The 20726-nt window shown below is 50.3% G+C and overlaps 1 protein-coding gene and 1 long non-coding RNA gene across 4 annotated transcripts in view; one reads left to right on the top strand and one right to left on the bottom strand.

The window, feature by feature from the left end:
* Window positions 1-4904: 4904 nt before the first annotated feature.
* LOC132653582 (uncharacterized) lies at window positions 4905-9317 on the bottom strand. Its single transcript, XR_009591294.1, has 2 exons — window positions 6328-9317; window positions 4905-5425 (listed from the first exon to the last, which is right to left on the bottom strand). It is a non-coding gene; the product is annotated as an uncharacterized LOC132653582 (long non-coding RNA).
* An 88-nt stretch (window positions 9318-9405) lies between these two features.
* Atp11a (ATPase phospholipid transporting 11A) overlaps window positions 9406-20726 on the top strand; it is a 110586-nt gene continuing 99265 nt past the window's right edge. For all 3 annotated transcript variants that reach the window (XM_060381381.1, XM_060381382.1, XM_060381383.1), the window contains exon 1: window positions 9406-9720. In XM_060381381.1, the coding sequence (XP_060237364.1) occupies window positions 9682-9720 (39 nt within the window). In that variant the 5' untranslated portion in view covers window positions 9406-9681. The remainder of the gene's footprint in view (window positions 9721-20726) is intronic.

Below are 20726 nucleotides of genomic sequence, written 5' to 3' on the forward strand. Positions count from 1 at the left end.
GCTAAGAGGTACGTGACTGCGAGCAACTATGCACCGCCTAGTGAAGGTTCTAGAAGGAGTAAAGATAAATGATAGCCTGCTGGGAATTACCTTCTACTATGAAGTGAAGACTTGGGAGTCCCCCAGGACAGGGCTGGGTTAGCAGGAAGCAGTTGGGGTGCCATCTGGCACTGGTAGGTGGCCCTCTGGCAGACCTCCCTGCAGACCCGCATGAGGAGGCTGAGCAGAGCCTTGGCTGTCGAGCAGGGACAAGAGAAGAATGGATACCAGCTGGGAGGGCAGAGGGTGCAGAAGGTGCCCAACAGGTCTGGCTGTGTGGGTGACTGCTCATTACGCTCAGGGTGCTGCCAGCAGCAAGTGTGGACTTCCCTGACTAAACGCACAGGGGAAGACTGAGCCAAGAGCTGCAGCACCTCTATCACTTCTTGCTTCTGCACCTATGTTCTAGAGCTCAGGTGTTCTGTGTGTTTTGAGGGAAAGGGTCTGAGATTGGCACAGAGACCCTGCTGGGGTACTCTTCAGACTGGAGCTGGGGTGCTGGAGGGTGAAGCTCTCTCTGACACCAGGGAGGCCTTCCAAGCTCACCGGCTCTCATGTGGTGTTGCCTGCAGACAGGGCCTGGGCTTGCGGTAGAGACCATTCACTATTCCCTATGATGTGACCCTTGCCTCAGACCTGCCGCCACCCTGCTTCAGCCTCCCTAGTGCTGGGTTGCCAGAGTGCGCCGCCATGCCGGCTCTGAGAGATCTTACAGCTTTGTTGGAAATTGATTGTGAATTGACAGTAAGTATGTAAGAACCAAGAACATAGAACAGGGAAGGCAACAATCATCTTTAAGGGGAAAAAAACCTGGGAGAAATAAGACATAGCTGGAAAATGAGGGGACCCCATGCAGCCTGAGGCATGAACACCAGTGTCCCTCTAATCTTAATGACATCACAGATCAGCGATCCCTCAGGGCTGGGTCATGGCCCAGGGAAGGAGAGTAAGAGCATGAAAGAGCCAAGCACTTCTTGACCCTAGCCAGCTGGAGCTTCTGCAAGAAATTTCAGCATGGGTCCAGTACTTAGAAATATGGAAACAGAGGAAGAAAAGGGAAAGGGCTGTGAGTGGCCCTCCTCAAAGCAAGATTTGAGAAAACCATGTGATCTGGTCTTTTCAAACAGTAGTGCAAATGTATTTGTTTGGTAAAATTAAAGCATAACTTTTCATATAACAAAATCTGTTGTAATACAGAAAACAAGATTTGTTACTCTTACAGGAATGCAGAGTTGACCTTTCTTCTACAAACACCATCTCCAGACAAGATGGGAGTCTGACATAGCCACCTGCATGGTCCGTTTGACTGAAGCACACCTTGAGGATACGTCTCCTGGGGTCTGAGACACAGTCTGGGACTTGCTAAGATCCATTTACCAGAGTGTCTTGGCCTTCTACCTATGTGGGTTAGTTCCCAAGGACCAGCCTTGAAGGATATACACCTTGGTTCCATGGTGGGAAGGAGGTCTGGGTGACCAGCTTGACTGTGACACTGGGACTAGTTACAGATCAATGATTGTTCAGAGATCACAGGAGTGCCATCCTCAGGTAGACTCATTTACCTTTTACAGATGGGAGAAGGATCTGGAAGAAAGCTTCAAGCTGCAGTGGTATGAGAACCTCACAAAATCTCAGAGGGGAGGTGGGAATTATTTGGGAACCCCATATAATGATAGTGTGCAGCAACCAGATATAGGCTTCTTGCTCCCCCAACGGGGGTACCATATAAAAGAGGGGTACTTGCTGAGCAACCATACTCTCTGAGCACTCTGTACAGGGGTGTCATCTAGCTGTGGCCTCTCTGCCTAATGCTGAACTGTGCTCATTTAACTATCTTCCTTTGAGTTGTATCACCCTGATGGTCTTTTGGCTTCCAATGCCGGGTTACCCCCTCCCACAAGGCCTTCAAACTGAGACTAGTGCTAACTTACTGTTTTATTCAGCACCTTCCCCGAGACTCTGAGCCGCTCATTCAAAGGCTCAAGCAAGGGCAAGAGGAGGCCAGATCTCTGTCTACCCAAATGCAGTTTTCCCACCCTGATGCTCTATCTCTGCCTTGGCCCAGCTTCTTTCCGAGTCACAATCTGAGTACTTGAAGGAAGAACCTAGATGGTAGCTGGGGCCCTACCTGACCCCCGGCTCCACCTCTGCCTCTGTGTGCACAAAGGGAAGGGGTATGAGATGAATAACAGCGTTCCAAGGACATCAAAGATTAACGGACAGTTGGGAACATGGACTCACATGGTGACACCGCCAAACTTCTCAGAGCTGAGTACTACCCACAGATGTGGGTGAACAGCAGGACCCCAACACTCATGAGAGAACATGAGTGCTGGACTTGGAGAGCAAGGCAGATGCGTGCAGCACCTGCCCTCAACAAAAACAAGAGAAGCGCAGCACTCAGCAAGAATGCTGAGCTTGTTTGGGTAGAGCTCACTTGGGCTAGACCCTGAGCTAAAGCATGCATTCACTTCTCAGAGCAATCCAAGAGGCAGGTGCCACTACTGTCCCTAACACATAATAGGTCTTAGGGTCCTGAGGGATTTTTTGGAGAACATCTGGTCCCTCTGCCTGGCACCCAAGCCACATTTATGATTCTCTCCCATCTACCTCCCAGCAGGATGAACCTGGAGGGAAAGGCTGAGAGAAGAACAGCTTTGTAAAGAGGGTTCTAATCCAGCCCTCTCGTGTCCCAGGCCTGACCTGGTGACAGAGATTGCCTTAATGTCAGTGGGTCATGGGTAAACAGGTTTGGTGAGTGGGGGTGGGGCTGGAATGGCCATAATTGAGAGACATGATGTAACTGGAGGCCTGGTTTTAGGAGCCAGTATGGCTGTAAATGGGCCCTGCCTTGGCTGTCTTCCAGTAAAAGGTTGGGGAATTAGGTCTCCTCATGTAGAAAACAGACCTCCCCCACACCCTAGGATCAACCTTGAGATTACAGGTTTGCATGTAAAAATACCTGCTCCAGACAAGCCTCCAGCACTGACTTCCTTAACCCCTAAAGCAATGCAGGTTGAATCCTACCCAATGCAAGTGAGATACTTAGATGACCCGGCGTCAATGCAGCCGCATGCACGAGGGCCCCAGGTTTTCTCCCCTGCATCCTCATGGCAGAACCATTGTCTCCTGCTGGTTTGGCTTTGAGAACAGGCAAAATTCCCAATGGCTGAGAGAAGACCAGCCCAGAGCCCATCCACAGACGAAAGGATAAAGAAAATACAGTGCGTGTGTGTACACACACACCCCCCCACACACACCCAAGTGTCATCAGGCACAAAGAATGAGACTGCCACTTTGAGGAGGATGGATGAAGCCAGACCACAAGGTGAGGGCTCTGTGTTCTCTCCTACGTGGAGAACAGAAGACAGTAGAATGATCAGAAAGAATGGTTACGACGAGGTTGGGGGCGGGGACAGGGTGGGAGAGAGAGGCAGGATTCGATCAGGGCAGGCTGCATGCCTGTGTAGAATGTCCATATAGAGCCTTATTCATATGACCTAAGTTTTACCAAAGCAGAAAGAATTTCCTAGCACACGAGCTTTGTCTTCTGAAATGGAAGTCAAGACAACAGTACCTTAACACATAGAATTATCTCACCCTAGGACACTAATTGATTTTAATGTGATCAAAATTATGCTTATCCTTTAAGCATTTTAATTTCAGGGTCATCAGCGCAGTCCCACGTCATGGTAGTCATCACATTTATCTCTAGGACATTCTGCCTTCCCAACTGAAACGGCCTCATTAACCACCAATTGCCCATCCGCCCCAGCCCCTGGCACCCACAGTCCACTTTGTTGCTATGACTTTGATAGCTCTAGGGACCTCATATAAATGAAATTCTATAGATCTTATTTCATCTAGCATAATGTCTTCAATAAGGTGGTGTATCTGTGTGTGTGTGTGAGAATATGTGTGTGTGCCTGGGCCTGTGGGCCTGTGTTTATAGTAAATGTACAAACACCTGTGCAAAAGGCACAAGTAGATGTTGGGTATCTTCCTGTATCATTCTCTACACTATTTGTGAGGAAGATCGCTACTGAACCTGGAGATCAGCATTATACTTGCTGGGCAGCCAGCCCCCAGGATGTGCCTGTGTCTGCCTTTGCCATGCTGGAGTGACAGACACATGCCCATGCTGGCTTTTTACAGAGGTACTAGGGAGCCGCACTGGGTCCCCGTTCTTACGCAGCACACACTTGACTAACATCTTCCCTCCTCCTCCTGTTCTCGTAGCTCTGGGCTGACTTGTCTTACTGCCCTGGACCTGAATGGCTGAAGACTGACCTTGAACTCCTTGTCTCCTGTCTGTTCCTTCCAAGGGTTGGGATTACAGGGACACTGTAACATCCAGCTTCCAATTCCCTAAAACGTTTACTTTTGGCTTTTAAACATTTTATCTTTTTGAAACAGGTTCTCAGTCTGTGAGTAAGACTGGCCTTAAATCCTTGACCCTCTTGCCTCAGCCTCCCAAGAGTTGTGATTCTAGGCATGCACCACCATATCCAGCATGTTCTGGATACACTGAGGTAATTTCCAGTTAAAACTGCTAAAATACTCTTATAAATTACAATCAATGGAAGATATTTTAAGGAAAAACATTTTGTCTTCCTATTTATAAGAGCAACGGGGCAAGAGAGACTATTTTCCTTATATTCTGGAAAGTACCCATAAATAGAGCATTCTTTAAAGCCATGTTATATAATATCCAGGAGACTCGCTCAAGCAAAAACACAAATTGCCTTGAATAATGACGAATTGCTAATGATTGTCCAACTCGTGTTTCTGATAGCCTACTATTTATTTAGTTTGTCAAAGAAGTAATAACAGTTTATTTTGAAATCACTGTTCAAATAAATGGGTACAACAAACTACTTTCATTTACTTTATTGGTAATTTTACACACCACAGAACTTGGTTTTATTTTTAAGGAAAATGGGATCAAAATCACTGATGCTTTAGAGAACTAATTAGGGAAGTGTAAAAAGTAAAAGAATCCCTAGCACATTTTCCTTTTACATAGTCTCTAAAGAATATGATGTTGAAAAGCAAACTAACCCCACAAAAGTCTCAATTGGGGAGCAGGCAACCACTTGGGTAAACAGAGCCTTTAGGAGGCACCACGGCCCCTCTGATCCTGGAACTCTCTCCTAACTGAAGAACTTGAGGAAGGGGAGAGTTTACTTGCAGGGGAGGCAAAACTTCAGAGACCTGCCAAGGAGAATTTCTGGAAAGAGCTGCACCCTCAGAGACTGGTTGAGTAGAAGGACAGTGATGGGGACACGTTGGGATGTTGGGGGTCCAAAGGCAGTTCTTGAGCTAGCTTTAGTCTCCTGAGTAGCCTTTCCTTGGCTGCCTCTGTGTCAGAAGTAACATCCTGTGACTAATAGAAAAAAATCCTTTTGTAATCTATCAATTTAGCAGATGACTTGCTCTCACCAGCCCCAATGCTAAAGGATGTCATTATATAGCATCTACGGCCTATAAAGAAGAGCTCCCCCATCTTGCTATAACCATCTTCTGTACCTATCAATGTGTAACCTTGCCTGGATCAATGACCTTCTTTGTTTTGTAAACTCTAACATTTCATGTCTAGCTGTAGTGCACACTTTTAATCCCAGTGCTTGGGAGGCAGAGGCAGGTGGATCATGAATTTAGGGCTATTCTGGATGGGCTAGTTTTTGTTGTTGTGTTTTTTTATTTATTTGCTTGTTTTTGTAAAACTGACACAAATCTAAAGGTACCCGAAGAGAGAATCTCAGCTGAGAAACTGGCCTGTAGGCAGGCCTGAGGGGTATTTTCTTGACAGATGACTGATGTGGGAGGACCCAGCCAATGGGGGCAGGGCAGTGCCACCTCTGGATAGGCCATACTTTGAAAGCAGGCTGAGCAAGGCCTGGAGAGCAGGCAGTGTTCCTCCATGCCATCTGCTTCAGTTCCATCCGGCAGGTTACCCGGCCTGCAGAATCCCTCAGTGATGGAGTGCAATCTAAGAGTTCTAAGGGAATAAACCCTTTCTTCCCCAAGCTGCTTTTGGCTGGAGTGTTTAATCACACTAGAGAAACTCTAACCAAGACCCTGGACTACATGGTTGAAACCCCGTCTCAGAATAAATGAATAAACTGTGCTAGCCCCCTCCCCCCCCACCTCCAACACACACACACACACAGACACACACACACACACACACACACACACACACGCCTCCTAGGTACATTCCAGGGAAGCATTGCCAAACCTGGCTGTTAGCATAACATCAAGGGTGTTCTGAGTCTGGGACCTCACCTCTTAGTACACAGTTGGTACACAGTCACAGGAACCCGTCCTGCATGAGTTGCTGTGGATTGTGAGCTTTTCTTTTCATTGGCCATGTTTCAGGACCTCCCTTTGTTCTTCCTGCTGACGCCCGGTGGCTGAAATGGCAGTCTGTGCAATTTAATCCTCTCACAATTTGTCGAGCACCTGTACATACAAGGTCCCTAGCTGTGCCAAAGAGTGGACGATCGATGACTGTAGCCATCCCCAGCAAGGCCTTTCTCACCTGCTCAGCATGCCCTAACTGGCAGCTTTAAAAAGCACTGTGCAAAATGTTTGGGACAGAGTAGTCTTGGGAAAGCACTATTTAAAATTTTAAAAAGAAAAACAACTTCCCCAAGTGATCATGATCTACGAGGGTTAGACAAGCTACTTTGAGCGAACAAGTACGTGGTGCTCATGGATGCCACTAAACTTTAGTGACTAAAGTGTTAAGGGAAGAAGCTGTTGCCTGGAACCAGAGGGGAAACTGAGAAGGTGGAGGGGAGGAGGGTGGTTACCAAAACAAACAAACAAACAAACAAACAAACAAAAATGATCAAATAAGATCTTCTTCTGCAGAAAAAGTTTCCAGACAAATCGGTCAGGGAGCTGGAAGGGGTTGTGGGAGGCACAGGAAGTAAGATGGCGTCCTGATGGACAATGTGCTGCCTCGGTGCATAGCAGCTGCGGTATCCTGGAGACTCTCATAGGAATATGGCTTTCTGGTGCTCCATGTAGAGGGGGGCAGAAGGCATATGTTCTTTCTCCAGAAGAGTGTGACAGAGTGTGCTCTGGGGCCTCCAAACTCAGCCTTTAGTGGCTCTGTAGTCCATTTTGGCTTTTGAGAGACCCAACCCCTGTATGAGGGAGCCCAGGCTGGATCTCGGAGTTGTAAGAAGCCATTCAACTCTCTACCTCAGAGACAGTGTGCCTGGGACTGAGCTACCTTGGCAGAGTCTCCAGGAGAATGGAGTAGCTTGATGATTCCCAGCCAACACCAGGGAGAGCAGAGCAACCTGCCAAGCCTAGGAGGCCCGGCCAGTGCCGGCTTCCTGCTGCCCATCACCTCCTGCCTGGGTAGTGACTAGTTACTTAGCAATGACTAACAGGTTCACAGAATGAGCTGGAACCTGTTATTTTAACAGTGTCCTAACCAATTTGTTTTTATGGGTTTAAAGTTAAAGTGCTGACACCTGTTGGTAATGGAAAATCCAACTCACCTGGTTTAAACATAGTGCATTGACTCTTCAGTTACGTTTCTGGTGAGGATGGGTTAATGGAGCTATGGCGCCCCATGCTCACTTTCTTGTGTACTTCTATGCCCAGCATGAATATGTTCCTTGGGCTGCCATTTCTGGTCATCTGACGTCTGCAAGAAGATTGCAAAACAGTAGGCTTCGCCTCCAGACAAGAGCAGCTATTCTCAAAAGGGGAGCATGGTTTCTCAAGAGTGAGGAAACCTTCACCAAACATCCTCCCAGCGATTTCCTCTTATTCATCAGCTTTCTCTGTTGGGTAAGCCAGCCACTTGCTAGAATGGAGTTAGCTAGAGGCAACCAGAGTGTACTGTGAGCCCCACAGAGGGTGAAGGCGCTGAAAACAAGAATGCAGTCCCTCCTGTTGCACTACTAGGGGAGTGCCTTGCTCAGTGTGAAGAATAGCTGGGCATGGGGGTTCACTCCTGCACTCCCAACTCTTAGGAGGCTGAGGCACGAAGTTTGCACGGAGTTTGAAGCCAGCGTAGGATGAAGGTTCTGTCTCAAAAATCCAAACAAGAAAAAAAAGAAAGAAAATAAAAATGAAAATGAACAGGTGCCTCTGAGTAGAACAGACATTCTCTAAGGGTGGGAAGTCTGTACCCTGAGGCAGGTCTGTGCCAGGATCACCCACTGTAATTGTCATCGGCCACCAGAAACCTGCAGTTTGGCCCAGAAGTGTGGGGTCATGGTAGGAAATCGATGGCATCACCAGGGACTAACGAACATCTTGGTCAGGGCCGTAGGACCATCAGGGCAGACAAGAGCAGCTAGTCCCCAGACACAGGGGCCTGGGGTCCTCAGGAGCCCACACCACAGGTAGAAGTACCGCTGAGAACTCTCTTCCAACACCTCCAGGCTCATGGCAAGTCCAGGAAGGCCAGAGAGGAACGCTTTCCCAAGAGGCTGGCTGGGTGTCTGCAGCTGGAGCATGATGGAGACACTGGTGTGGAACATAGGTGGCCAGCAAGGCAGAGGGCGGCGGTGGCCCAGGGGGCCTTTCTGTCTAGTCACTGGTACTCATTTGCTGTCCTCCACACTCTGACAGAATGATCTCCAATACATTCCTAATCCCAACTCTGGTGCTCACAATTGGCCACTGCAGATCCTTAGTCCCCTCTGGTTCTGCAGTAACGGGATGTGGAACCACTGAACATCAGCTGGATTAGGGCTGACCCCGAGGTGGGGAAAGTTGTGCAGTTGTGTGCCATTTCACACCTGGGCCACAGAGACTGACTTTCCCTGGAACGGGGGGCGCTAAGCTGTGGTGATTTAGCGGAAAGTTAGTAGCAGGAAGTACTTGACCTAGGGCTGAACTAGCAGGCAAAACCCAGGACTGTGGAGGGTGTTGCTAGAGGCCTGAGTCTGGAAGGCAGGAACCAGACAAGCAGGTAGAAAGTATTGTATCACAAGCATTGTATCAGGACACGCTTGGTTGGGTCTCCAAGGAAGCAAGTCCTAAAATGGGGGCTGAGGGGTGTCTGCACCTTCCAGCCACCTGAGGATCCCGTGCCTTCTTGTCCAAGGCGGGAGGTGTGATCCGCAGGCCCATGAATCCAGGCCCATTGCACCCGCCATCGGGTCCTGGGCTCCCAGCCAGGCTGCCTTTGGAGAACAGGAGTGAGCCAGGGAGGTGGAGAACCGGCCCCCGACGAGCCACTCGAGGCCGGTGATAGCGCCCTCCCGCCCCACAGGGAGGCGGAAGCAACAGGGCGGCGGCGCGCGCTGGGGAGTCGCGGCGCGCGCGCGCGGGCCGGGGCGGGGGCGGCGGCGCGCGCATGCTCACACGCGCCCGTGACGCGCGGGGCGCAGCGGGGTAGAGCCGGCTCCAGAGGCGCGGCGGCCGCGGGAGGAGCAGGCGCGGAGCAGCGAGCGCAGGCCGCGCCGGCCCGACGGGAGCAGCGCCGGGCGCGGGCCGCCTCCTCCGAGCCGCCCGAGCGCGGCCCGCGTCCCTTGGCCGCCGCCGGCGGGGCATGAGCGCGGAGGGGCCGCGGCCGCCCCCCGCGCCGCCCAGGCCGTGACCGGGCGGGGGGCGGCTGCACTAGCGCCCGCGGCCCCGGGGCTCGCGGAGCCCGGAGCGGCAACCATGGACTGCAGCCTATTGAGGACGCTCGTGCGCAGATACGTGAGTGGCGCGCCGGAATAGATAGGGCTGGGGTCGGCATGGGGGGTTGGGGGGCTGGTCCAGGCCGGGAACGTCCCGCGGACGGTCCTCGCCGGGCTTCACCTGCGCTCGGCCGGGCCCACCCGGGTAGGCAGTTGCGGCCGGGTTGATCCCGGGGTCGAGGGACATCCATCCTCGGGGGTTGCGCTCAGCTGCAGCGGGGCGGGCCGGCGCGGGGACAGGGACCGGCTGGGAGATGTGTACGGGGCTGCGGGGACGCGGGGAGCCTCTACCGAGGAGTCAGAAGTGAAGTTTGCCATCTCTAAAAGTAGCCAGCCAGGTCCGAGTGCGCAGTTCCCGGTTCCCCTGGATGCCTGCGCGGGTAGTGACGGAGCGTGCCTCACTAGGGGAGACCAGGGAGGTGGCAGTCGCAGGTCAGGAAGGAGCAGAGGGGTGTGTACAGAAAAGAATCTGACCCGGGACAGCGCATCTTCCCCTGTGCTTGGCACAAGGACCTATTGTCCGGCAGCTGGCGCCGGGCGGTCACAGGTTTGAGAAGCGCGTGCCGGGTGCAGGCTGGGTACGGAGGGGACGGGAGCCGGCCCTTTCAGGCTTCTCTGAGCGGGACATTTGGACTTAGATGTGGGTTTTTCCTGAAGAGTGTACCCACGGTGGGTTTTTCTAGTTAATTCCCTTCCAACTTGGACCTTCCAATAAGAAAAGAATGAGACGAGGAAACTACACTCCCTCCTCACTGTGGGAAGGTGGTGGTGGTGGTGTGGGGGGAATGGTCTTGCTCCGTGTAGAAAATCTCCCTGAGCTGGTGTCTTCTTGGTCCCTGTAGAGACTCTCTGTGGCATGCCAGCTTCCCAGGGTCAGAAGACAGCATACATATTCCTCCCTGTCTTCTGCTGTCCCCAGGCAGCCCTGCGCTGTCTTGTATTTCCTCAGTCTAGTTCAAGTTTCAGGTTAGTTTCTTTTTGCTGTGCTCTTTTTTACCTTTGAAATGGTATTTTCTCCCAAATCTAGGCGGCAGGTATTCCTTAATGAACTTTCCCACTTAATTGTTTGATAATGCGTCTGGAATGTAAGTTACGGAATGTCATTCTTCCTGCTTATCTCATCTTTTTTACCTCCTTGCTTGCTGTGTTAACTCCTCTGCCTTATTTCTGCATACAGCTACTAGTGTCAATGATTTTAAACTCAAGTCTGAGCCGTGAAATTAATTTGACTTTTTCCAGAAACAGTTATGCTTTGTTTTCTTGTAATATAGTTATCTTCCGAGATGTGAGATAAAATTGTGTTTTCTTTTGTAAGGGGGAGGGAGAGATCAGCTAGTCTTATCTCATGGTTTATGCAGCTTGTCCTACAGAAATGAGCCTCTTCCCCCTTTCATTCCTCTCTTCACACAGTCAGAATTCCTGAGATCAATAAAGGCATCGCAGTTCCCTCTGATGCCCGAGGTTGCTAAAGATGGAGTCATCAGTCCTTGGAAAACATTGTCATAGGTATTTTGTCTTGGGTCAGTTCCCAGCAGTGAGCACAGGCAGGTAAATGAGAGCGAGCGCTCTCTCTAGGTGAAGCCAGTACTCCACAGTACACACTGCCTTATGTTTGAACGGTCACATAGTCGTGTGCACAGCCCATGCAGCATGAAGTAGCCGATGCGCCGGGAAGTAGCCTAAGTCATATTGCGTACCTCCAACATTTTAAAGAGCTCTTGTAGAGCTTGGGACATTTTCTCTTAGGTGTGTGAGGTGAGGAGTGTGAGTCTGTCGTTGACCCTCTGGGGAAGCAGTGGAGCCTTCCCGCAGAGGCTTGAGGAGGCCTTCCGTGTGCTAGTGTGTACCCAGGTCAGGTGGCCCCTGTTGTCCTGCTCCAGTGCACGTTTCAGAGGACAACAGCAACCTGCCCCTTACAGTTCTAGTGAGGATTGAGTCTCAGTGCACAGAAGGGCTGAGAATGGGCCTGGACCCCAAGAGAGGCTCAGCAAGTTTACCCTGACTCCACTGCTAAGGATCCCCAGGCCTAGGCAGCCCGGGGCTACCAGTGAGAGGTTCACTGAGGGTTCTGCTGCTGAGCAGGTGGAGGGTTCAGAGGCCTTCCAAAAACTTTACCTTTTTTTGAGAGAATCTCCCTGTGTGGCTCTCGTTGGCCTTGGTCTCACTCTGTAGACTAGGCTAGCCCTGATCTCACAGAGATCTGCTTGCCTCTGAGTCCCCAGTGCTGGGCTTAAAGGCATTGGCCACCTGGCCCTAAGCCCTTTAAAAACTTTTAAAAAAAGGAGGGGGGGTGCAGTTGGTTGGTCCTGTACAGGGCTTCTCTGGGAGAATGGGAGGGAAGAATTGGTGGTGGGTGGTTATGATTTGGATACTTGGCAAAGATAAGACAAAATAATTTAAAGCAAGGTGTGGAATACTGCTGCTGGCCAACCAGGAACAGTTAAACTAGGACCAGCTTCTTAGGCCAGGCTCCTCATAAAGGCCCTCTGCATCTTGCCTTCCTGGTTCATGCTGAGGGACGTGATTTTTTTCCCTCACATTCCTGTAGGTCAAGAGCTTTGCGATGTCGTGTCTGAGTGATACATGTCTGTGATCGGGCCCGGATTTCTTACTAGGTTTTATGGCTTGCCAGGGCCTCTTCCTTTTAGAAATCGCTTTGCATGCAGTGATTTGTCTAAGACAGAAGGTTGGGAAAGCCTAAAGGCTTTCTTTCTTTTACCTTCTGTCCTTCCTTGGTGATATGTGGCTGTTGAACCTAGGACTTCTTGTGTGCTAGACAAGTGTTCCATTGCTAAGTTGTAGCCCTAGGTCTTTTCACTTTTTGTTTTGAGACAGGATCTCTGTAAGGTGCTCGGGCTGGCCTTGAACTCACTTTGTATCTAGGTGGGTCTTAAGTGTATGGTCACCCTGCTTCAGCCTCAAGAGTAGCTGGAATTGGAGGGCTGAACCTCCATGCAGCTCATTTAGATTTCTTTCTTTCTTTTTTTATTGTATGTGAATGGCCTCTTTGCCTGCACATATGGAAGAATACCACATTCCTGCCTGATGCCTGCAGAGGTCAGAGAGGCTCACCTGGGACTAGAGTTACACACCATTATGAATAAGTTCACATGCAGGTGCTAGGAATCAAACCTCTGGAACAGCAACAGGTTCTCTTAACCTGTGGACCACCTCTCTAGCCCATAAAATGTCTTTATGGTAGAAAAAGACAGTTTTGGCTCCTGAGTACTTTATGCACTTTACTTTATACTTCAAAAATTTTAGAAGTTTATAAGCAGATACTTATTTCTTCTTTTTTTTCTTCTTCTCCTTCTCTTCCTCCTCCTCTTCCTACTGCTGCTACTTCCTCTTCTCCCTTTCCTTCTCCTTTCTGTCTTCCCTCTTCTCCTTCTCATCTTCCTCATCTTCCTTTTTTTTTTTTTTCTTTTTTTTTTTGAGATAGGATTTTACTTTGTGGTTCTGGTTGTAGAATTCAATATATAGATATCAAGTTAGCCTCAGACTCAGAGAGATCTGCCTGCCTCTGTCCCTCAGAGTGCTGTGATTAAAGGCATGTGCCGCTGCGCCTGGCTTCATAATTTTTATCACTAAGTCGTTTGTATAATGGATATCAGGGTTCACTGTGAGCTTATGTGTTCTAAGAGACTTAACTCACTGGACTTTTTATTCCTAATCCAGCTCTGGGGATCCAGGCCTTCCTGTTCAGCCCCAGAGTCTGTATTCCCGGATACAAAATGAAACCACTTAACCACCAAGGCCTTCTGGTATTTGAAGTAAGTGGTTCCTGAGGCATAAAATCCCAGGCTAATGGATAGTCTGTCTCTCGCATGGTGGTAGCAGTCTATAGGGTGGACTTATAAAGTTTATAATTAACACACACTTAACAAGGCGACAACTAGACAAGTTCGTCCAGGACGTTCCTGTTTTCAGGGGTTGGTGTGTTCTGACTGGACATTTCTGAGCAGTCGTCCCAGCTGTGTATTTAACCTTTATGTTTCATTCTTTGCATTGCATCTTTCCCATTGTTCTGTGGAACCCTATTGCATGTCTGCTCATTAGGACAAGCAGTCTGCACATGCTTTTTCATGCCAGACACCGAATTTAATAACCCAGGGGAGAGAGGATTATATCGTCACAGCCAGTTAAGTTTCTAGAAATGGGAGCACTGTCCTCAGTTGGCCATTGTCTGAGATGGCGAGCCTATGTTAGCAGGCATGTGTAGTGCCTCACTCCCTAGGAATTCTGCTTGCAGATGTGCCCCAAACAGCACACAAACAGAGCATACAAATACGCTTCACACAAACAGGCCGGATGGAAGATTCCTACATCTCAGACTTACAAATGTTCTTTTAACCAAGTTAAACGCAGGTAAGAGTGCTATTTATTTGTAATACAAATCAATAGAAAGCCATTTTTACAGCACTGGAGATACAACAAGATTGAATAGGTCCTATTTTTGCTTGACTGGGATGCTGATGGCTGAGAAACTCAGGGTCGATGCAGTGCTTTGCAAGTTAGGCATCAATCTCTTGGCTTCTCACCCACATTTGTTTCTGCCTCCACCTGGGTGGGCACTGTGGGCTGCTGGTTAGCTTCTTCGCGCTGTTTCCTCCTCTGCAAAGCAAGGACTGTCAACAGTGCCCCCCGGCCCCTGTGCCTGCACTCTTTAGGTCACGGCCCGTGCACCTACTCCATGAACATTGAGTGGGAGACTGTAAGTCAGTGCTGTCCTGCTTCTCAGCAGGCCTTCATGGGGCGGCTGAAAACCTGCCCAGATGTCTGAAAAGGGAACAGACAGCAGACCCTGTGTGTAACCCATAGCCCTGCTCTTTCCGCCCTGGCCCCCTTCCCGGTTTGGAATAGCAGATCCCACTCTGATGCAGACCAGTTCTGCAGCCTGTATTCTGGGTCCCTCCCTCATCCTTTCCCTGTTCCGGTGACATCATCTGCCCCGTGGCACATAGTCATCTCTTCAACTCCCCTTTGTCTTAATGGCTTACCACGTGAAATCGAGCAGTCTTTTTTCCCACCTTGTCCTTGTCTGATGCCTTGCGGTCTTCTTCCCAGGATCTTCTTGACCTCAGTGGTGTCCTCTCACACTGAAGGGGCCTTCAGTGTGGTTTATATGCTCACACGTTACATCAGAGACAGAGGTCCCCATCCTTGGGTAGCCACCTCAGCATGCAGAGTCAGAATGAGCATAAGCAAGTGTTAGTGGTCTGTCGTGTTCTTTTTTTGGCATTACAGATAACAGTTGAAAGGAGAAAATATACTTTTGGCTCTTGGTTTTAGACTGTGAGAACAAGGTGCACTGAACATCACGGTGGGATGATGTGAAGATTAAGGGGTTTACTTCTTGGTGGGTAGCCAGGAAGGAGGAGACAGAGGGGAGGAAGGAGAGAGACAGAGATGGGGAGAGACAATGTACCAGAGATTGTGCCAGGGGTCCCAGAGACACGGTGGGTCTTTGTCTTTCCAGGACACACTCCCAGTCACCTGTATTCCCACTGATGCTCCTTCCAGTGGCCCCATTTGCTATGAATTCATCACTGTGTTAATCCATTGATCAGGCCAGAGCCCTTATAGTCCAGTCGCATCCTCATGAGGACCAAGCGCTGAGCCTTCTCCAGGAGGATGCTCTGTATTCAGTGTTGTGACGTTGGCTTAGCAGGTATCATTGGGTAGCATCCTAAAGGGCTTGGGGACTGACTGGGTCTAGGCTGGGTGGTGTGTCCAGTGGAGAAAAAGGCCAGTTCAGAGGCTGTCAGGGCCCTGAGCATCTGGTACCTGGTTGCTTGTCTGTGCGCCCTTAGGACCCTTGTGAACTTTTCTCCCCTTGCTAGGATCCGGCCTCAGCCCTGACACCTCCTCTCTCTGTACTCCCTTATCTTGGGAGGAGATAGCAGGGGGTCCTGTACTTAGCCCTGTGTGTAGCTGCTCTGTAGTCACCTGCTGTGGGTGACCCTTACCATCTCCTTAACTGAGCTGGAGGAAATGCTTCCGGGCAGTTCTGAGCAGAGCACCAAGGTATGGCCAAGAACGGGAGCAGTTAGCTAGTCTTTAAGTCTTGTTCAGCACTGAAGACAACGTCAGGATCCCCTAGCTCATTGCATGCAGTCCCAGGAATGTGGGGTGGACCAGCCTCTGAAAGCTTCTGGCCTTCCAGCCACACTCCTGCGCTCTCAGCCTTCATGCCTTCCGTTGGTGCCTTCCTGCTATTCCCACTGCCTCTACAGAGCTGAGCTCTTGGTTCCAGTTTCCTGCTGTCGGCCGGTCAGCTAGATCCCAGGGCCTGCAGGAACAGCAGTGGTGCCCCTCCACGGAACAACCCGGTTTCAGGAGCAAAGCTCTGAAGGTTTCCTAGGAATCTAAAGTGTTAATTCCCAAGAGTCAGCTGTGTGGCCCTTTGGAAGGGATTTTCCAGTTCTGTGTCTTCTTACAGGAACGGGCCCTGGATCAGGCAGTCATCTGGGCCTGTACTGGTTAGATTGGTACTTAGTGGCTGGAATGGTGGTTGACTCTCTTGCCAATACTTAGCTATAGGTGTGTGCCTGCTGCTAGCCACACTTCCCGACGTTTCCAGAACATTGGTGGATCTTTTCCTTGTGTTCTTGCCTCTGGAGGGAACAGCCATTTGGAACTGCTAGTGCTGGCTTGGGCTTTTCTGAGTTGCCTAGCCTGTGTGTGGCCTATGACCTGTCTCTCACCCACTGATAAGGATTCAGGCTTTTCTGGTTTGGGCCCCCACTGGAGGAGGGTAAAGGAGTTTGCATGCTGCTTTTCAGGTTCTTACTGTGCTTTGCCTGATACTGTCTCTCTCTGCTTCTGCTGTTACCCCCCCGACCCCGTGTGTTTGTGTGTGTATATGTATGTGTGTCTGTCTGTGCGAAAGCTTTAGTGCTGGGCCTGAGGCAGGGAGGGTCCTCTCACTGTACCTTCTGCAGAGAAAAGTGGTGTAGAAGTGAGTGGCCAGCGCTGACCTGAGTGGCCTGGGCTCCTGGTGGCCCAGCATGGGAGCACTGTGTCTGTTAGTCACTTCCTCCACCATCAGTCCCTTAGCTGCTCCTCGGCGTGTTTAAAGTGGAGCCAGGAACAGCTGACATTTATGGGTAGCAGTTGAGCGCGTTGTCCTCTGAGTCCGTGTGCAGGAATTGTGACTGTAGATCCCCACTCAAAACACACTGAGCCCTTCATTCTCGAGGACAGAATTAATTCAGGAAAAAAAATATAGTTTCAAATGTCTGTTCTAAAACCTATAGCAGCCACCTTCATGGCTCTGTTCTGTGGTTTTAACTTTTACGGGTGTCAGAACCAGATCCTTTTTTGGGATGGAGTTGAGAGGTTTATGTGTGTTGACACTGAGGTGAAAAACACTTTGCCTGTGACTTGCACTACTAGGACGTGAGCTACCTTCCTGGGGTTGAGCCATGTTGCTCTTGGGGATGGGCTCTGCAGGCCAGGTTGGGGGAGGGTTACACTTCTGGCGTGACTGTGCTTCCAGAAGATGGCATGACGCCTATCTAGTTTGGTATCAGTTGTGGTTTAGACATTAGTACTTGGGGTTGGTGTCCACTGAGTCTGACCCAATCCAAGTGTTTCTTGTTGCTGAGACAGGGTCTCACTGTGTAGCCCTGGCTGACCTAGAACTTGCTGTGTAGACCAGATTGGCCTCAAAGTCACAAAGATCCATCAGCCTCTGCCTTCTGAGTGCTGAGGTTAAAGGCGTGTGCCACCACCACACATAGCCCAATGCAATTTAATTTTTTTTTTTTTTTTTTAAGATGGAGTTGGCCTGTGTTCCCAGGCTGGCTTTGAAATCTTCAGCCTCTCAAGAGAGCTGAGAGCCACTGTGGCTGCCCCAGTTTGTGATTAGGGTACAGATAATTTTCACAAAGAAAGGTGTTACTGGCAAGAAGCATTACGGCCCTGCAAGTCTTGACCTCTCTCACCTGGCAGATGATGTCATGGTCCTAGCCCTCCAGCCCTGTGTGTGACTCCCTCTGTGGTTCTCAGGTGAGCCCAGGTGGCCTTTGAGCTTATTTTATCTCCCGAGAGGGCTGAAGAAGAGGCAGATGGCAGATGCAGCTGCTTCCCTGCGGGTATAGATCTGAGGATCGGATACTCACTGTACAGCGCCTCCTGAGTTGCTCACCAAAGTGTTTGTGCTTGTCATAAAGAACCTTTTGTCAACTTGAAAAGGGAATGAAAATAACTTTTTTTTTTCCTAGTTGGAGGAAAAAGGAAAGGCTTTTAAGAGAAGGTTTGTTCTTGTGCAGACAGTATCTGATGGAAAGCCAGTGGGTTGGGCATTCCACAATACTGTGGGAGAGTACAGTCTGGGGATGGCAGCACTATTCCTGGTCCCCTCCCCCCCACCCTACCACGCCAGTCTCAGAGAAAGGAGAAAAGGGCCCAGGTGAAAGAGCTGTAGATAGATAATGTCTGTGGGCCACAGGCATCGCTAACAGCCGAGGGGAACTGTCTCTGCTGTCTCATGGGCAGACCCCCCCCCCAGGTTGGTCTCCACAGCCCCTGGAAGGAGTACTGTACTCTTCCACAAGAATACTGGGTTATCTGTATAATGGGGTGCTTATGGGCTTATGGGCCCACTTCGCAGCACAGCCTCAGAGCAGCAGGCCTGTTGTCCTAACATAGTCAATAATCCTCCAGTGTCCCTGTCATGGAAGTGCCTCAGTTTGGCAAGTAAGTGAGGTGAGCCTCTCTTTGGACAGGGAGTGGACCCAGAGCATTGCGGTCCCCTGAGCCCAACTCTGCCAAGTGGAGTGTGTGACCATACTGGGACCTGCTAGCCATGCTGCAGATTCCTGGTGGTCCCCTTAACCTTGTTGCAGAAGTCACCCCTCCATGTGCCCCATCAGTATATGGAGAGGAGGGATTGGGTGGCCTATCTCCTAAAGGCACTAGCCCACTGCAGGCTCCTGAGTGTACACAGGCAGGTGGGGTACAGGATGGCCTCACAGATGTCATGGGATCCTCATTATCACTGCTGTGCTAGTTCTGCTCCTGCCTCCTTGTGTCCTTTCCCTTAATTGGACCTCTCTCACCCAGGCAATCCTAGGGTGCTGGTCAGACATTACACCTCTGTGAAGTCACATGCGTGTGGCTCCGTGTTGTATGCAAGTGCCTTAGGAACATTCTGGTTGGAATTTGGTTTATGCAGCACACCATAGAGGCAGAGTCAGCAGGCAGGGTCCCTGCCTCCTGCTACTTGAGAGAAAAGTCTAAGAACTCCAGACTGAAGTGCCAAGAGCTGCAGAGGGGTGAAGGAAGCAGCAGCTGGCTTGGGCTGAGGACAGAATTTTTTTGCTGCAGCCTTCCAGCTGAGGTGTAGGACAGCATTCCCATGTCTGGAGAACCTGACCTGTGCCCTTTCCTCCCTATGTCCTGAACCCTGTTTATGTTCAGGGCCTGGCCAACTGCTGACATGGCCTGACATCCATGCGCTGACCTATGGTGACACTCTGTACCTGTGATGATAAATCTTGGAAGCTGCCTCTCTGAAGTGCATCAAACATTATGTAAAAATGACATGTGAACCCTGAAGAGCCCTGACTGCCCTGGCTACTTTCGTCCCTGTGCTTACTGCCAAAGCATCATCCCAGTGACATGTCTCCTTCCCACCAATGAGGCCTCCATGTCTGGGATTCCTGTCCCCACGTATGCCAAGCAAGGTACAAAGCCCTTCAACCTTTGAGTGTTTGACCTGTTCTTACAGATCTCTCTTAGCTGCCTGTGTTGGTCCCTGCTCTTGTCAGCTAACCAAGTTTGTCCTCTCTAGGTGAAGTCAGAGCAGGCAGGCTAGAGGTCTGCATGGAGGCCTCAGAGGTGTTTATGTATGGATGACTGTCTCTGTCCCAGCCTCTTGTCTAGTATCTCCTCAGGGAAGATCAGCAGCTGTAGTTTCTGAAGAGGCACTTGATGGGGGTCTAAGTATGCCAAAGCTAAGGATGGGGTAAGAGAGGGAAACCAGCCTGTGCTTGGCAGTGTTACCCTGAGGGATGCCTCTTGCCAAGTCTGTCTGCACAGTTGGCTCTGTTGATGCCCTGACAGCTCATACACAGCGCTGTACTGGGTACCATGCACACCTCGGTGAACTAGGCCCTACACAGCCCAACCTAGGAGGAAGCATTCTTCGGTTCTGAAGGCTGGGCTGCCAGCAGGGTTCTGATGCCTCGTTTGACCAAGAGAGACTGGTCCTCCTGTGTTAAGATACCACCATCCTCAGCTTTGTTACGAGGCTGATCTTCAAGTGTGGTTATTATACTCCAAGGGCTTCAGCGCCGGAAGCAGCATGCGGGAAAGGAGGCTTGGCTTAGACAGCATTCAGACAGTGACTTCAAAGTTGATGCTTGGTTTGCTTTCTGCATTAGCAAACAAATTATAGCACATTCTGCAAAATCTGGGAGGACTCGGTATAGTGTAGTCTTAGTGGCGTTTTGGACTTCGTTTTGTTTTGTTTTTTAAATAGTGAAACAGGTGATTCACCCATATTACCTGTGCTCTTTTTCTCTCTCTTCCTAGTGGATCTGGCAGGGCAGAGTGAGCTGGGATAAGGCAGTAGCGTGACACCTTGTTGTGGCGTTTGCTTTGTGGTCCAGATGCACAGCATCTGGGTTATTGACCGGGCAGATGTTGCTGTTTACGTCACCAAGTGGATTGGGCCTGCCTGCTTACTGAGATAGAGCTGCGGCTCCAGTAAGAAGACTGTCTATTTCTCATCTTCAGACTGACATCCTCCAGCCCGCCCCCTTACTGAGATAGAGCCGTGGCTCCAGTAAGAAGACTGTCTATTTCTCATCTTCAGACTGACATTCCCCCCCCCCCGCACCAAAATTAGGTTGGTTCCTGGGAGGTAGGCAGTGAAGGAGCTGACTGGGTGGGGGCCTCTGCTGTCTGCATTGCTCTCCCCGGTAGCAGAATCATACACATACCTGCACAGCCGCAGCCCTCATCTCCTCACAGACAGCTAGCTCTAAGTCCTGAGTTAGGTCTTGCCTGGGTTTT

Source organism: Meriones unguiculatus, chromosome 4, assembly GCF_030254825.1.
Source record: "Meriones unguiculatus strain TT.TT164.6M chromosome 4, Bangor_MerUng_6.1, whole genome shotgun sequence".
Lineage (NCBI taxonomy): Eukaryota > Metazoa > Chordata > Mammalia > Rodentia > Muridae > Meriones > Meriones unguiculatus.